Here is a 17,580-nt window from a genome sequence, read left to right as displayed (position 1 = left end):
ATTTCTCTTGAAATGATTTCTTTGTCTCGGTTGCTTAGCATATTTTTATTTCCTTTGCCCTGCAAGCTCAATGCAAACATTAGACTGAGAACACTTCATAATGTTTTGTAATCATCAAAATTATTAGACGATCTTTGAATGACCTTTAGGGTCAACAATCTCCCCCTTTTTGATGATGGCAAAACATTGATGTGTTCATATATAAGGAAAATAATTATATAATATCCATGTTTGAATTTTCTACCCCTATCTTAGTGCATAGGATGAATAAGGCTTAAAAATGCATTAAGTATATACTCCTACCAAAATAAGTCATCATGTTAATTTCATATTCAAAAGTAAGTGATAGTGGCAGCACATCAAAACACATCAAGCTATTCTCCCCCTTTGACATCTCAAAAAGGTATGGGAGGGGGGGATATCAGATAAGACATGATAAGAATCAAAATAAAACTATCTAGGAATAATCATGTCAATCATTAATTTCAACTACGGGGTCACGGGGCTTGGGACGAGGAGGTGGGACATCAGATCAATGACGCTGTTCTGGAAACACAAATCTCGGAGGAATGATTTGAATGCGCTCAGCCACCAATTTTAGAAAATCCTTCATACTTTCAGCATTAGCATTGTGGACAGCCAGCCGGTATTCAATGAGATCATAGGTCTCCATAGCGCGCTGAATGACAATATTGAGATCGGATGATTGATTATGGGAGCGAGAGATGAGGGACTTCCCAACACTGCCAGCGCGAGTCTCAAGAGTGGTGACTCTATCACCTAGGGCTTGGATAGCCACCATAGTCTCGGCATGCTGATCATTAAGTAGCTGAGTCACCTCTGGAGGAATGGGAGGCTGAGGCTGTGGCACTATGGGACCTTCTGCAAAGAAGTCATCAAAATTGTCAAAGTCAAATGCCTGGTGCTGAACAGGATCGGCCTTGGGTGTAGGAGCATCAGGTGCACGAGCTGCAGGAAGTCTTTCCCAGACTCCATTGACTTTGCGACACTGCATATTTTTAAAAATTTTTAAGGACAGCCTGTCTTCACAAGTGGAGTCCTTTTTGTGGAATTCTGAGTCAAGAGGGACGTTGAAGTGTTTAAATAGTCGAGTTAGAAACATGCCATAGGGCAATGTGGCAAGTTTGCCAGTTTTCCCAGGAGTGGAGGTAGTGTCATCCGGATCTACAATGAACTGAAGAAGGTGCTGAAAAATAATATAGCCCAAATTGAGCTGAATGCCCAAAGTAATGCACCAAATCAAGAACAGATCCAAATGGGATACATAAGTTCTGCCACTGCCTCAAGGGATGACACAATAGAACAAAGCATTATGAATTAGACGGCTTCAACGGTGAAATCCGTAGAGGTGAGAGGAAAAATCTTTGTCCGGAAGAAATTCTGAGTGAGATGCAATACTGCCATCATCTCACTATACCAATCAACCTCAATCTTAGATCTGTGAGCATAAATCTTCTTTCCCTTGTTTTCAATGCCCAAGATGGAATTTAGGGTTTTATAGTTAAACTTGATGTTCGCACCTTTGACCTGTGAGTGAAGGTAGCTGTCTTTGAGTTTGAGATTGGTGTAGAAGACTTGAATGAGAGTGGGATAGTAGGGTTCCTCAATTCCTATGAATAAATCCCACCCCAAGGCCCAAAATTTGTCGTAGAACGATAGATTTTCTCGTATGCAGAAATCGGCATCAAAAATTCGACCTTGAGACACCCCTCTGTTGCGAAACCGAGTGTTGAATAGCAATTCCATTTCTCGTGAGAGATAGGAAGCAGCAAGGACTGGATTTTCATCTTGAGAGATTTCTTCTTGATTTTTAGTCCGCTTGCGCTTTCGTATTTGAGCAGTGGAGGAGGATGGATTGTACTCTTCTCCTAAGGAAGGAAAAAGATGATTGAGGATTGCCTCTGCCGGAGCCACGACCACTGTGACCACCGTGAATGGGGACATTTTTAGGATGAAGACTTCGTCGAGTACGAACCATGGTGACTGGATTGAGGGTTGGGGAAGAAGATGATGAAGTGTTCGAGTAGAGAAAGAAATGTGTTCGATTAGGACTGGTGAAAGTGACGTATGGTTTTTATACTAAATGAACAACTAACCAGTTAAATTGAGGGAAGTACTCGAGTACTTTAGATTTGTATCTAAAGTAACCGGTTAGATCCCTTGTGGTAACCGTTTAGATGACTAAGAATCTTTATGATTTTAATGAATGTAACCGGTTAGATGATGAGATCTGATCGATTAGTTTAGATCTAGATCTTTAAGTAACCGGTTATGTTGCTTTATCTAACCGATTAGAAGAGATTTGCAGGACAATGTAACCAGTTAGATGTTGTTTGGTAACCGGTTAGAAGGGAGTTTGGTAACCGGTTAGATGGAAAGTGAATGAGAATGTGAGGCTACTGGTCTTTGCTTATCTTACCGGTTAGAAGGAAATTTGTTAACCGGTTAGATGAATAGAGAGCTTAAGTATCAGTCACTGGGTTTAGTTCATCTTACCGGTTAGGAGGAATTATATAACCGGTTAGATAACTTATCACAGAATAGTCAAATTTCAGAGATATTTGTCATTCCCAATTCTCTTCGAATTGTAAGAAAGTTGTCTTCTTGAAGAGGTTTAGTGAATATATCAGCCCATTGTTTATTGGAATTTACAAACACAAGTTCAATGTCTCCTTTTGTCACATGGTCTCTGAGAAAGTGATAACGGATTTCTATATGCTTGGTTCAAGAATGCTGAATTGGATTTTTGGAAATACAAATTGCACTAGTATTATCACACATAATTGGAATATGGTCAAAGAAAATACCATAGTCTTCAAGTTGCCATTTGATGTAAAGAGCTTGAGCACAACTGCTCCCTGCGGCAAGATACTCGGCCTCTACTGTGGATAGAGCAACGGAGTTCTGTTTCTTACATGACCATGAAACAAGTGAATGACCAAGGATCTGGCAAGTGTCACTGGTACTTTTTCTGTCAATTTTGCATCCAGCAAAGTCGGCATCCGAATAACTTGTAAGATCAAACGTAGTATGACTAGGAAACCATAAACCCAGATTAATAGTTCCACATAAGTAACGAAATATTCTTTTAACAGCATATAGATGTGATTCTTTAGGACAAGATTGGAATCGAGCACATAAGCATACACTAAACATTATGTTTGGTCTACTTGTAGTCAAATATAGAAGACTACCAATCATGCCTCTATATTTTTTGATATCAACATCTTTTCCTTTCTCGTCTTTGTCTAGTTTTACCGAGGAACTCATGGGAGTTTTGGCATGTTTGACATCCTCCATGCCAAATTTCTTTAGCAAATCTTTGACATACTTGGATTAACAAATAAAGATGCCGTCAAGTTCTTGTTTGATTTGCAACCCTAGGAAAAACGTAAGTTCGCCCATCATACTCATTTTGCATGCTTGAGGCAAACTTTTCACGAAGAACTTTATTTGATGATCCAAAGATGATATCATCAACATAAATTTGAATAATTAAGAGATTGCCATTAATGGTCTTTGTAAAAAGAGTGTTATCAATTTTCCCTCTATTGAAATTGTTATCAAGAAGGAAACCACTTAATCTTTCATACCAAGCTCTTGGAGCTTGTTTTAATCCATATAGAGCCTTTGACAATTTGTAAACATGGTTGGGATGATCATAACTTTCAAAACCCAGTGGTTGTTCCACATGTACTTCTTCCTCAATGAAGCCATTTAGAAAGGCACTTTTTACATCCATTTGATAAAGCTTGAAATTTTTATGTGAAGCAAATGCAAGAAGCATTTTAATAGCTTCAAGTCTTGCTACGGGAGCGAAGATTTCATCATAGTCAATTCCCTCTTCTTGATTAAACCCTTGAGCAACAAGTCTAGCCTTGTTCCTTACGATTGAACCTAATTCATCCTTTTTGTTTCTAAAAACCCATTTTGTGCCAATGATTGTCTTATTTTTAGGTCTAGGAACTAATTTCCAAACTTCATTTCTTTCAAATTGATTAAGCTCTTCTTGCATAGCCATAACCCAAGACTCATCTTTTTCAGCTTCAAGGATATTTTTAGGTTCAAGTTGAGAGACAAAAGCTACATAGTTGCATATATTGGTAATTTGAGATCTTGTGCGAACACCTTTGGATGGATCGCCAATGATTTGATTTATTGGATGATTTGGCACTTGCTTCCAATCCTTAGAAAGAGTGACTTTATGAGGATGACATTCTTTTGAATTATCTATGGAGAGATCATCAAAAGGTGAATTGCTTATGTCAAGAGTTTCAATACTCTTTTCAATTTCCACTATATCCTCATTATCATCCAAAGAACCTCTAGAAAGAGACAGAGGTGATTCATTAAATACAACATGTATGGACTCGACAACCACACATGTCCTTTTGTTGAATACTCTAAAGGCTTTACTTCGAGATGAGTAACCTAAGAAAATTCCTTCATCTGACTTAGGTTTAAATTTTCCTAGGTTATCCCTGTCATTTAGTACAAAACACTTACACCCAAAAACTTTAAAATAACCAATGTTTGGCTTCCTTTTGTTCCAAAGTTCATAAGGAGTTTTATTAAGAAGTTTTCTAATGATGACTCTATTAATGACATAACATGCAGTATTAACGGCCTCGGCCCATAAAGATCTAAGAGATGAATGCTTATTTAACATAATTCTAGCCATTTCTTGGAGAGATCTATTCTTTCTCTCAACGACTCCATTTTGTTCAGGAGTTCTAGGGGCCGATAGATTATGATTGTAACCATTTTCATCACAAAAACTTTCAACATCTTGATTATCAAACTCTCTTCCTCTGTCACTTCCGATGGTCTTAATTTTGTATTCCTTTTCGTTCTCAACTCTTTTACAGAATTTTGAGAATATAGCATAAGTTTCATTTTTATAAGAAAGAAAGAATACCCAAGTGAATCTAGAAAAATCATCAACAATAACAAAAGCATATAGTTTACCACCAAGGCTAGCTACTCTTTCTGGACCAAATAAATCCATATGAATTAGTTCAAAAGGTCTTGATGATGTTATATCCTTTTTTCCTTTTGAATGATGACTTAATTTGTTTGCCCTTTAGACATGCACTGCAGGTTTTATCCTTAGAGAAATTAGTCTTTGGGAGGCCTTTGACTAATTCTTGTTTAGATAATTTTGAAATTAGATCCATGCTAGCATGACCTAGTCTTCTATGCCACAACCAACTATTCTCATTTGAAGACACAAGGCATTTAACATCTTGATCATATAATTCACATAGAAATAAGGTATGCACATTTCCATTTCTACGAGCATGAAATATATCATTATTATCCTTTTTCACCATACACTTATCTGATTTAAATAGTACATCATAGCCTTTATCACATAATTAACTAATGCTAAGCAAATTATGTTTTAAACCTTTAACAAGCAACACATCATCAATGGATAGGGAAGAAGAAATACCGATAGATCCAATACCAATAACCTTGCCTTTTGAGTTGTCTCCAAAGGTGACGCTTCCTCCTTTGTGGGGCTTGATAGAGATGAAATTTGATTGATCTCCCATCATATGTCTAGAGCATCCACTGTCCAGGAACCACTTATCCTTGAATAAGGAGGAAGCCTTCAAGCAACCCTACAAAAATAATTTAGATAATCTTCTTTTGGTACCCACCTTTTCTTGGGTCTATGGGAGTTAGGAAGAAGCTCATAAGTTCCTTTAATTACCCAAATTTCTTTTGTCTTGCATGGCCTAGTGGGACAATGATTAATTTTATGTCCTATATTCTTGCAATAATTACATTTTGAATTTTGAGATGTATTTCTAACAAAATGATCACTTAAAGGTTTTCTTTCTTTTATCAAATAAGATTCTTTGTTATAAGGGTCATATCCAAGTCCATCCTTAGCATAAGCATTTCTTTGTTTACCAAACATAAGATTTAAGTTTTCTCTACCTTTTGTGAACTTAGCTAGAGTCTCGATTTGATCCTTAATTATGATCTTTAAGGACTCATTTTCAGAGGCCAAATCAATAGAAGCTAATTCTTTTACAAGCTCACATTCTTTTTCCTTTTTCAAAGTTTCATTTTCAGAAAGAGATTTTTCAAGCTTTTGAGAAATAATGTATTTTTCTCTCTTAAGACTAGCACACTTTTGAACCATCTTACCTAATTCATCATGCAATTCTTTGAAAGCATCAAGTAAGTAATTGTGAGCATCTACTAATTCATCATAAGTATTTTCTAAATAAAGTGAATCATGGTTCGAATTTACCTCATCTTCATTAGCCATGAGACAAAGATTGACCAACTCATTGATTTCATCATCACTTTCGGATCCATTTGAATTATCATCCTCCCATGTAGCTCGCAAGGCTTGGGCCTTCTTTTTCCGTTCCTTTTCATTTTTATATGCATAGCAATCTGATTTAAAGTGCCCCGTTTTTCCGCAATGAAAGCAAGTAGGTGCTTCTCTTTTTCCATGCTCACTTGTTGGACCACTTCTTTTGAGATTGTTGCTCTTTTGAAACTTCTTCGTTTGAAGAACTCTTCTCACGGTTTTGGTGATGAGAGCAATTTTTTCTTCTTCTTCATTATCAATAGCTTTCTCAACTTCAACTTCTTTCATAGTGGCTGGAAGAGCTAGATCCTTCTTATGGACTTCTTTGTTGTCATCCCCATCATTCATCTCTAGCTCATATGCCATTAAGGAACCAATGAGTTCATCAATAGGAAGCGTGTTGAGATTTTTGGCTTCTTGAATAGCAGTTTTCTTGGCTTCCCAACTCTTGGGCAAAGACCTGAGAATTTTTCTCACATTTTCAGAAGTTGTATATGACTTTCCAAGAGCCTTCAAAGGATTGACAATGTTAGTAAAATGAGAATACATTTCACTTATTGTTTCTTTATTATTCATGGTAAATAGTTCATATTTATGGACAAGCATATTCATTTTAGATTCCTTAACATGACTAGTGCCAACATATGTAATTTCAAGTTTATCCTAAATCTCTTTGGCCGTCTCACAATCTGAAAATCTATTGAATTCGTCTTTACTAAGAGCATAATAAAGATTTGTAATAGCCATGACATTACATTGTACAAGCCTACACTCATTTAGAGTCCACTCATCATCTGTTTTGGGGATTATTTTCCCTTCAACAGTTTTGGTCGGAATATGATCACCTAGTTCAGTGGCTTTCCAAGCATCAATATCTAAGCCTCTTAGAAATGCTCTCATTTTGATTTTCCAATAATTATAATCATTACCATCAAACCAAGAGGTCTATTGTTAGATTGACCTTCTTGATAAAAATTGGCCATGATCGTTCTCTAAGATGGTTAGATCTTTAACTAGAGATTAGGCTCTGATACCAATTGTTAACCACTAATTGACTCTAGAGGGGGGGTGAATAGAGTCAATGGCCAATTTTCGTAATTTATAGATTTGCAAATTTTATTCTACCATTCAAACAGTTATGCAACATATAAGATATGAAAGTAAACAATTAATAGTACAATTGTAAAAGAGATAAGGGTAGAGAAATTGCAAACAATGACTAGGAGATTTTAGCGAGGTTCAGAAACTCCTACTCCTCGGCTCAAGACTCCTCTTGAGACTTCCCAATCCACTATGGCTTCTCCTTACGGGTGGAGAGCAAACCTTTACATGAAGCAAACACTTGCTTCTCCTCTTCACTAGAAGAACACCCTTCTTCTAGGATTCTTTGGGTTACACCAACCCTTACAAGTTTGTATAAGAAATTATAGTTGTGATACAAGAATGAATCTCTCTCAAGATAGATGTACAAATGTAAGCTCACAAGACTAGAGTAATAGATGGATTAAAATGAAGCTCAAGTTGGTATGGTTGAGTGAAATGAATGCTTGAGTAAATGCTTTGAATGATATTTTTGAATTCTCTCAACCGCGCCCTTGCCTTCTTCAATGCTTGTCTTTTTATATAGTTGAAGAAAAATGAAATGCATTAATTGCTCAAAAAATATCTGTTGAGGTAGGTTGAAGAGCATTAAATGTTTGTGTGACCGTTAGAGCAATAAATGTATCAACTTCCGATCTGCTTCAGTTTCTAAAAATTAGAATAAGTGAGATTGGATCTCATCTAACCAGTTAGAGGATTTTTCCTAACCGGTTACATCTGCTGAGGGACTTCTTTAGTAAAGGCCAACTATTCGAACACAAGAGGCTTCCTAACCGGTTACCAAGATAAGTATCGTTCTGTTAACGCATATCTAACCGGTTACATCAATGGCCAAGAAAAGTTTCATTCTGTTAAAGCACATCTAACCAGTTATATAGCTTCTTTTAACCGGTTACATCATTGGCTAAAAAAAAAAAATCGTATTCTGTTTAAGCGTGTAAACGGTTACTTGAGTTCTCCTAACCGGTTACGAGAAGGTAGATACAATGTTTTGTATGTTGATCTAAACGGTTAAAACAATTCTTCAAACCGGTTACAAGGTGCGGATAAGAAGATCAAGCTTTCTGTTTTGTTCATCTAAACGGTTAGATGAAAATTCCTAACCGGTTATGAGATACCTTCGATCATGTGTTGCTTTCTGTTTTAGCTCATCTAAACGGTTAGATGAAACTTCCTAACCGGTTATGAGATTCTAAGGAGAATTTTTTAATTTTTCTTTTTGAGTGCAGAATCTTGAAAGATGTGAATGAAAATGCATGATCCAATAGATTTGAGCTTCAAATTAATTCATAGATTACTTTGATAGAAAATCCTAATCACTCACTGATCTATCAACCCATTGTCTTCAAGTCAATCATGATTGCATTATTCTCAAAGTAGATTTAATTTCTCTTGAAATGATTTCTTTGTCTCGGTTGCTTGGCATATTTTTATTTCCTTAGCCCTGCAAGCTCAATGCAAACATTAGACTGAGAACACTTCATAATGTTTTGTAATCATCAAAATTATTAGACGAGCTTTGAATGACCTTTAGGGTCAACAAAAAGATTTAAACCACAATCTCAATGGTAGAATGGTCTCTTCACAATGTAGCTTCTGTTTAGGCTTGTGAATGGCTCCCATAGCTGTATATCACTAAAGTGCACTTTCCCAAATGATGAAGACAGATAAACAAACAAGGTAGCTCAATGCAATCACTTAAACAGCCTTAACCTCAACAAACCCTAGCTTTGTAGCTTCAAAGAGTAAAACTGTAAACTAGCTTCAAAACCTACTGAAACTTCACTCCTCCATTCTTCAATAGACTAAATACACTTGCCCAAATGATTGATAAGAATAGAACAGCAAGATATCACAATAGTTGCTCACCACAACCACTTTAAGGTTTAAAACCTGATTTTCAGTTCTAACAAGACACTGCCTTATGAAGCTTCATATCCTCAACAACTAGGGGCTCTCTCAGCTTGAAAATATTGAATTAAACTTGTTCTATAGCAAGGACAAGTTATATCAATGAGGGTTAAACACAGCAGCACATAACACAGCAAAAATAACAGATTGCAGCAGGCCTATTTTCAGCACCTATAAAGTACTTGGTTTGAGGGGCAATTCTGGAAATTCGTGGCTGGACTCTCTTGAAAATAGCTCTCTCAGCTTGCATTAACCATAATACACTTGCTCAAGTCATCATAATTCAGTTTACAGCAAGTTAATATCAAATTTCAGTCCAAAGTAAGCTTATAAACCAGATTTCTGCTGCAGCACTGTTGTAAGGGTAATTCTGGTTTTTCACCACTACACACTTCTATATTTTGGCTCTCTCAAGTTTATATGAACTATATGAACATGATCAGAAGGAAAACACACCAGGTACAGTAATATAACGCAATGTCAACACCCAAAACAGCTTTGAAATCTAGTGTAGACTCAAATATGTGTGGCTTGCAATATCAGATTTTGAACATGTTATTCCCCAGGCCAAACTTCAACTTAGACAGCCTCTAATCAACTAACCAAACATGCTCACATGAATTACATTCATAGTATAGCATGATAATATCATTTTAAGTTCAGTTTCAGAAGCTTAGATCAGAAAAGCAACTAAAACTAGAGGTTTAAGGTATAAGATATTATACCAACAGTAATATGAAGTCCACAGCTCTTTCAGCAGTTGAAAATCACCAAAGTATGTATGCTCAGACCTTGTTCAAGCCTCAGAAGTGACCATAGCAATTTTGAACCTCCCTTTGCACCAAAAAATTAGCAGCACTCAGCCCTTCTTTTCATCTTCTAATTGTATACAAAGGTTAGAGCAATTTTCTGGTTAAGTTCAGCTCACTGGACAGATTGAAATCTCTGAAAAGTATATTCATTTTGGTCTCTCAAGAGTTCTTAAAATTTCAGCTCATTTCAGCCGTTTTACTTTTTGGAAGAGGCGCACAATTTTGAATTCTATAGCAGCATATTTATAGGGTCCTCATTTCAGCCCTACAATGGATAAGACCTTCTTGGATTAGCTAATGAAACAAGGATGTTGGTTTCTCTCTGCAGAACCACAATGCCACGTGGCAGTGGAATATTCTAAGCACATTCACAGCACAGTTGTACACAAGCCTTCCATAAATGCCCCTTCAATGAATATACTAATAATCATTTGCTGCAGCTTGTATATCTGATTATAACATATTAAATAAAAGCTTGTGGCTATTCCGAGTAATGTAGTAATGTGACACACACATGTATAAAGACCTAATTGCCCCTGTGACTTAATAGATATGCAACATAAGTGCTGAACCTTTAATGACCCTTGGCAGCCCTTTTGAACTATGAGCTTGCTGAACCATGAGTTGAACCATCTCATTAATAAGACACATGTTATAACACATTTAAAGTGCAAAACACTTGATCAACCATGAATCTACAATCTCCCCCTTTTTGTACTTTTGAATGTTAAAAACCTATTAGTCCATTTCTCCCCCTTTTTGACATTGGAAGTCAAAAGGTTCATAGATATATCTATGAAGAATTGAAGACCAGAAACTTTTCAATTGGGAAGTATCCGAGGAGATGAGGTACAAACTTTGAAAAATCCTGAACAATGAGTTGCCAAATTGAACACTATACCTGCTGTATTAATTTGCAAATCCTTGTCTCTGAGTGGAGGAGGCCTGGGATTGTCCACCCTTGAGATTGGTAAACATATAGAGTGATGTTTGAGAGCTTTAACAAATGTTGGTTGTCTGTAGCTACAACTGAGAATAACCCTTGAAGGGACACAATGGATTGATTGAGCTGCTACATTGATTACCACACCTACAGAATAAATTTGTAGGTCTTTGTCTCTGAGAGGAGGAGACTTTGAAATGTTAATTAAACTTAGTGCTCTTTGAATTAAAGGCCTTATGTCTAACATTGTCTTCTTGATCAAACCATGCTGTAAAATAGCTTTTGAAGGAACCCAAAGAATTGAATGAGCTACCAAGTTGATCAACACACCTTCAGGATCAATTTTCAGGTTCTTGTCTCTTAGTGGAAGAGGTCTTGAAGGGATAAGTGAACTTGATAAGCCTTGAGATTGAGACTCTATGTCTGACATTTTCATCTTCATCTAACTATGTTGATAACAGGCTTGTGAAGGAACAGAAACCATGGCTGTAGAGGTAAGTGAAGAATGATTTGATACCAAATTTGATTCAAAATAGTTTACAGCACCCTTAGTTCCACACTGTATTTTGGATTCATTTGAGAGTTGAATTGCATAATGATTGTCTTCTTCATAATTTTCCTCTTCAAGGGACTTTAGATTTCTCTTGTTTCTGAATTTTAACTCTGATAGGCATATGGAGGTTTTGAGTTCTTGAACTTTTGAGAATTCAGCAAGACTTCCTTTTCTTGAAAAATACCTGTAGCTATGAGAACAATCATCTCCAAGGCTTGAAGTCATTTTGTTTTGAAGTAGCAACTAATTTTTGATCTTGAAAGGACTATGTTGTCTCTGAAATTTGAAAGCACTGACTTGTTCACTGAGCATGACTGTTTAGAATTGCTGAAGGGATTAATAGAAGAGGGACTATAAATCTCTATGAAATCAATTAGATAGTGAGCTGCAAATGAGAAGGAGCTTATAACAAATAGATTAGCTTTAGGTGAACCAAGAGGTACACTTCTTGAAAGCTGCCAATTAGAGTTCAGCTTGTCACTAATAGCTTCAAGTGTAACTCTTTCTTCTTTGGATACATCTTTACTTTCCATTTCAGTTTGCTGCTTCAATGATCCACTAGTTTTAGAAATCCATTCATAAATCAAAACTTTCTTTGGACAACTCAGACAAGAGTTTCCTTGAATTTTCATAGATGTAATCTGAGTATAGTTATTAAGCTTTTCATGTTTAGACATGCTGTGAGCAAATATACTAAGAGTACTGGATAGTCCTTTATGACCTTTCTTCTTCTTGACCCTCTGCAACATTGAGTCCCTTTTCTTATTGTTAAACTTCTGTAACTAGCTCATTTCAAATATCCATCTTCTAAATCTATAATAGACCTTATTTCCAGCTTGACTTTTCTTCTTGAGCCTGAGACTGAAGAGATCCTTTGCAATGTAACCAACCTCAACACTAAAACCTTGTTCAGCCTTGCTTTTCTCTATCAAAAAGGTTGCAGCCCTCTTTTTAATAATGCTGTTTTTCCACAATACTTTCTTTGATGTAAGCTTCACTATGTTACAAACAACAAATGAAAAAGATATTAAGAATGAGAGCTTAGAGTTGAAGTCTTCAACATAAGTACCTTCTTCAGCTTCATCTTCTCGAATTGCATATTCTATCCCAAGCAAGTCCCACACTTCCTTGGATGATTTACAGCCCCGAACCTTCATAAGATCCTGATGAGTAAGACCACTGAGTATAGTCTATTTTTCCCATGAATCAATTAACATATCATCTTCATTAAGCCTAGATACTTTATTGGCGGCAGCATACCACACCTCATATGACTTGAACATGAGATAGGCTTCCATTCTAATTTTCCAGTCTTCAAAGTTTGTACTGTCAAGACATGGTGCATAGTCAATGCACTGACCCTTCATCATGTTCCAAGAATCTTTATTGCAGGCTTGTTAATTCCTTGGTTATGCAGACCAAGGCTCTGATACCAATTGTTGGACCAAGAAGGGGGGGTTGAATTGGTCCAAGGTAGTTTCTTCCTTTTTCACTTAAGTATAAACATACTTAACATAGAAGATATAAACCAATACATTCTAGCAAATCAAATGGACACAAGATATACAAGGAAACCCTATCAATAGGGAAAAACCTTGGTTCTTGGCCTCAGCCAATAAATGCCTCCACTAGTAGTATGAACCTTGTTACACACTCAGCTATCTCACTCACTGCACACACCCTTGTACAAGAATAAATACTAGCTTCCACAACCAATTCACACTCACTAGCTTACCATCTTCACTTGGTGCATGCAAGTAGTTACTCACTTAGCTGCCCTACTTTCCAACCACCTTGTACTCACTAGGACACTGACTTTCACAATCTCTACACACACACAAGCTCAACAATGTGCACACAGGCACTCCCCCAGTCCACAGCCCCTATGCTTAGACACAAAAGCTCTCAAGAGCTAATCAACAATGAAATAATGTGTTAACACACCAAATACAGAATACTTAAGCAGCAACACAAGATAAGAATGAATACACAGCCTAAGCAACACAAGAAACCCTAGCTTCACTTTTCTGCAATAGAGAGGTAGATCTGTCAACTCCCAATGCAGCTTCACTTGATGATCAAACTAGGTTCCCATAGCCTTGAATAAGTTAAATACACTTGCTTGTATGGAATACACAAGTAGATAAGCAAGGTAGAACAAAACAGCTCGCATAAGGCAAAAAACCTAAAGTCAAGGGTAATGAAGTAACTTCACAATGCAGCTCCAAGAATGGCCAACAATGGACTTCCACAGCTCTGTATAGCCAAATAACACTTGCACAAATGTCTTCTTCAATAAACTCAGCAAGGTAGATCACATTTGGTGCACAATGAGATAAACCCTAAAACCAAGGGTAAAGAAGTAACTTTATTTTTTAGCTTCAGAACTGACCTGCACTTGTCACCCACAACCTTGATATCTTCATACAACCCTGCTCAATAAGATTCACAACGATTGGAGCAAGTTGTAACAATGTCACTTAACAAAAGACTTAAACCACAATCTCAAGGGTAGAATGGTCTCTTCACAATGTAGCTTTTGTTTAGGCCTGTGACTGGCTCCCATAGCTGTATATCACTAAAGTGCAGTTTCTCAAATGATGAAGACAGATAAACAAACAAGGTAGCTCAATGCAATCACTTAAACAGCCTTAACCTCAACAAACCCTAGCTTTGTAGCTTCAAAGAGTAAAACTGTAAACTAGCTTCAAAACCTACTCAAACTTCACTCCCCCATTCTTCAATAGAATAAATACACTTGCCCAAATGATTGATAAGAATAGAACAGCAAGATATCACAATAGTTGCTCACCACAGCCACTTTAAGGTTTAAAACCTGATTTTCAGTTCTAACAAGACACTGCCTTATGAAGCTTCATATCCTCAACAACTAGGGGCTCTCTCAGCTTGAAAATAATGAATTAAAATTGTTCTATAGCAAGGACAAGTTATATCAATGAGGGTTAAACACAACAGCACATAACACAGTAAAAATAACAGATTGCAGCAGGCCTATTTTCAGCACCTGTAAAGTACTTGGTTTAAGGGGAAATTCTGGAAATTTGTGGCTAGACTCTCTTAAAAATAGCTCTCTCAGCTTGCATTAACCATAATACACATGCTCAAGTCATCATAATTCAATTTACAGCAAGTTAATATCAAATTTCAGTCCAAAGTAAGCTTATAAACCAGATTTCTGCTGCAGCACTGTTGTAAGGGTAATTCTAGTTTTTCACCCCTACACAATTCTGTATTTTGGCTCTCTCAAGTGTATATGAACTATATGAACATGATCAGAAGGAAAATACGCCAGGTACAGCAATATAACGCAATGTCAACACCCAAAACAGCTTTGAAATCTAGTGTAGACTCAAATATGTATGGCTTGCAATATCAGATTTTGAACATGTTATTCCCTAGGCCAAACTTCAACTTAAACAGCCTCTAATCAACTAACCAAACATGCTCACATGATTTACATTCATAGTATAGCATGATAATATTATTTTAAGTTCAGTTTCGGAAGCTTAGATCAGAAAAGCAACTAAAACTAGAGGTTTAAGGTTTGAGATATTATACCAACAGTAATATGAAGTCCACAGCTCCTTCAGCAGTTGAAAATCACCAAAGTATGTATTCTCAGACCTTGTTCAAGCCTCAGAAATGACCATAGCAATTTTGAACCTCTTGAACTTTCCTTTGCACCAAAAAATCAGCAGCACTTAGCCCTTCTCTTCATCTTCAAATTGTATACAAAGGTTAGAGCCATTTTCTGGTTAAGTTCAGCTCTCTAGATAGATTGAAATCTCTGAAAAGTATATTCATTTTGGTCTCTCGAGAGATCTTGAAATTTCAGCTCATTTCAGCCCATTTGCTTTTTGGAAGAGGCCCACAATTCTGAATTCTATAACAGCATATTTATAGGGTCCTCATTTCAGCCCTACAATGGATAAGACCTTCTTGGATTAGCCAATGAAACAAGGATGTTGGTTTCTCTCTGCAGGACCACAATGTCACGTGGCAGTGGAATATTCTAAGCACATTCACAACACATTTGTACACAAGCCTTCCATAAATGCCCCTTCAATGAATATACTAATAATCATTTGCTACAGCTTGTATATCTGATTGTAACATATTAAATAAAAACTTGTGGCTATTCCCAGCAATGTAGTAATGTGATACACACATGTAGAAAGACCTAATTGCCCCTGTGACTGAATAGATATGCAACATAAGTGCTGAACCTTTAATAACCCTTGGCAACCCTCTTGAACTATGAACTTGCTGAACTATGAGTTGAACCATCTCATCAGCAAGACACATGTTATAACACATTTAAAGTGCAAAACACTTGATCAACCATGAATCAACATAGCCTGCCCCCCATCTTTTAGTGTTAGTGGAGCTTTCTCAATATCATCTGGTTGTTCAGAGTCAGGTTTCTCTTCAACAGCGATGTGGTTTAAAGTAACACAAGATGATTCACCAATGTCTTTTGTTCTATTCACTTCTTCTGATTGATTAGTGAATATAATGGTTCACCTTCGAGCTTTTAATGTAATATCATTGGTGACATCTATCTCTGTCTTACGTTTCATTCGCGAGGGCACCAAGCTTCGAACTTCACTATTGTTCCCCATATCAATGTTAGCTTCCTGACTTTCCACTCTTGCTGCTTCTTAGCGGTGCATTGATCGGTGTTAATTATATCAACCAATTATAATCAACCTTTGTAATAGCACAAATTATTGTAAAATAGGGCTATCATAGGGGTAAGTCGAACCACAAGGACTGCTAGTTTATGGCAACCAAGGTCTTTAAAATCACTTCTAGCTTGATGAAACAGGGGTAAGGTTTTATCCGGTTTGTCACTTGGTACTTGGAATTAAAGATTGCATAAAACGATAAATTGAAGGAAAATAAGAGGAAAGGAAGTTAGGTAAATAGGACTAGGGAAGTGAATCAACTACCAACCCTATAAACATGCTAGCTTATGATTAACTTGGGAAATAAATTAGATATATATGGCAATGATATGTAGCAATTCAAGATTACTACACTACCTTCAAGAATTTCATAGAATCAAGAATTAAGCATAATCCCTCAAAGTTCCGCATGCTTGACTACCTAAATTAGAGTGTAGCTTCACATATTCACTAAGCTAGGGACTATCAAACCCTTCAATAACTATGGTGATAGCACATGGAGCCAAGAATCAAGAAATGTCCATCAAAGGGGGACCCTAAGCCATATAATCATAAAAACATTTTCACAATCTCATTTCCATTGTCACTATAAAAATGAAAGCAATATAATCATGAGAGGAAACAATCTAAGATAAGATAATCAACTCAAAATGATCATTTATAGACATTTAGGTCCATTACATCAAATGCAAAGCTCTAGATCATGAAAATACCATATACACACTTTATTTCCCAAATTTAAACCAAAACTAGGACATGCTTACAAGGAAAGGCTTCATCACCTCCCTAGAAAGGGAGTTAGTTACCCATTGATGCAAAGGAGGAAGGAGAAGAAATGGCTGCACCTTCCATTTTCGCACCTAGAGGCCAAGAACAACATAAACCCTCAAGAACTCAATTTTTCTCTCTCTAGAACCCCTTACAATATGAGATATGTTTATTACATGGTTCAAGCCTTCTATCTAGCCAAAATATCCTCCCAACAACTCCATTTTCGTGGCCCAAAATCCCTAGAGAAGTGCTGAGCAATCCCTTGAATCAAGGGGATAATATTGGGTGAAACAATGCAGCCCACAACCTCTTATCTGTAGATTGGCTTGCGCCCGCAGCACAGCGCGGGCGCCCGCAAGGTGTCAGGGTGGCTTAAAGATGCCCTTAGCGGGGGCCCGCAGTTCAGTGCAGGCCCCCATGAGGTG

General features: G+C 36.9%; 1 protein-coding gene across 1 annotated transcript; it reads right to left on the bottom strand.

The window, feature by feature from the left end:
- Window positions 1-2,745: 2,745 nt before the first annotated feature.
- LOC132301734 (secreted RxLR effector protein 161-like) lies at window positions 2,746-3,321 on the bottom strand. The gene has a single exon (XM_059798963.1). It carries the CDS (start codon window positions 3,319-3,321, stop codon window positions 2,746-2,748), a length of 576 nt encoding a protein of 191 aa, XP_059654946.1.
- Between the last annotated feature and the right edge of the window lie 14,259 nt (window positions 3,322-17,580).

Source organism: Cornus florida, unplaced genomic scaffold (assembly GCF_030987335.1).
Source record: "Cornus florida cultivar Cherokee Brave unplaced genomic scaffold, ASM3098733v1 CherokeeBrave_3.0.0_Hap2_Chr03, whole genome shotgun sequence".
Lineage (NCBI taxonomy): Eukaryota > Viridiplantae > Streptophyta > Magnoliopsida > Cornales > Cornaceae > Cornus > Cornus florida.
The sequence above is the reverse complement of the archived record's forward strand: the minus strand, read 5'-3'. Positions and strand labels throughout refer to the sequence as shown.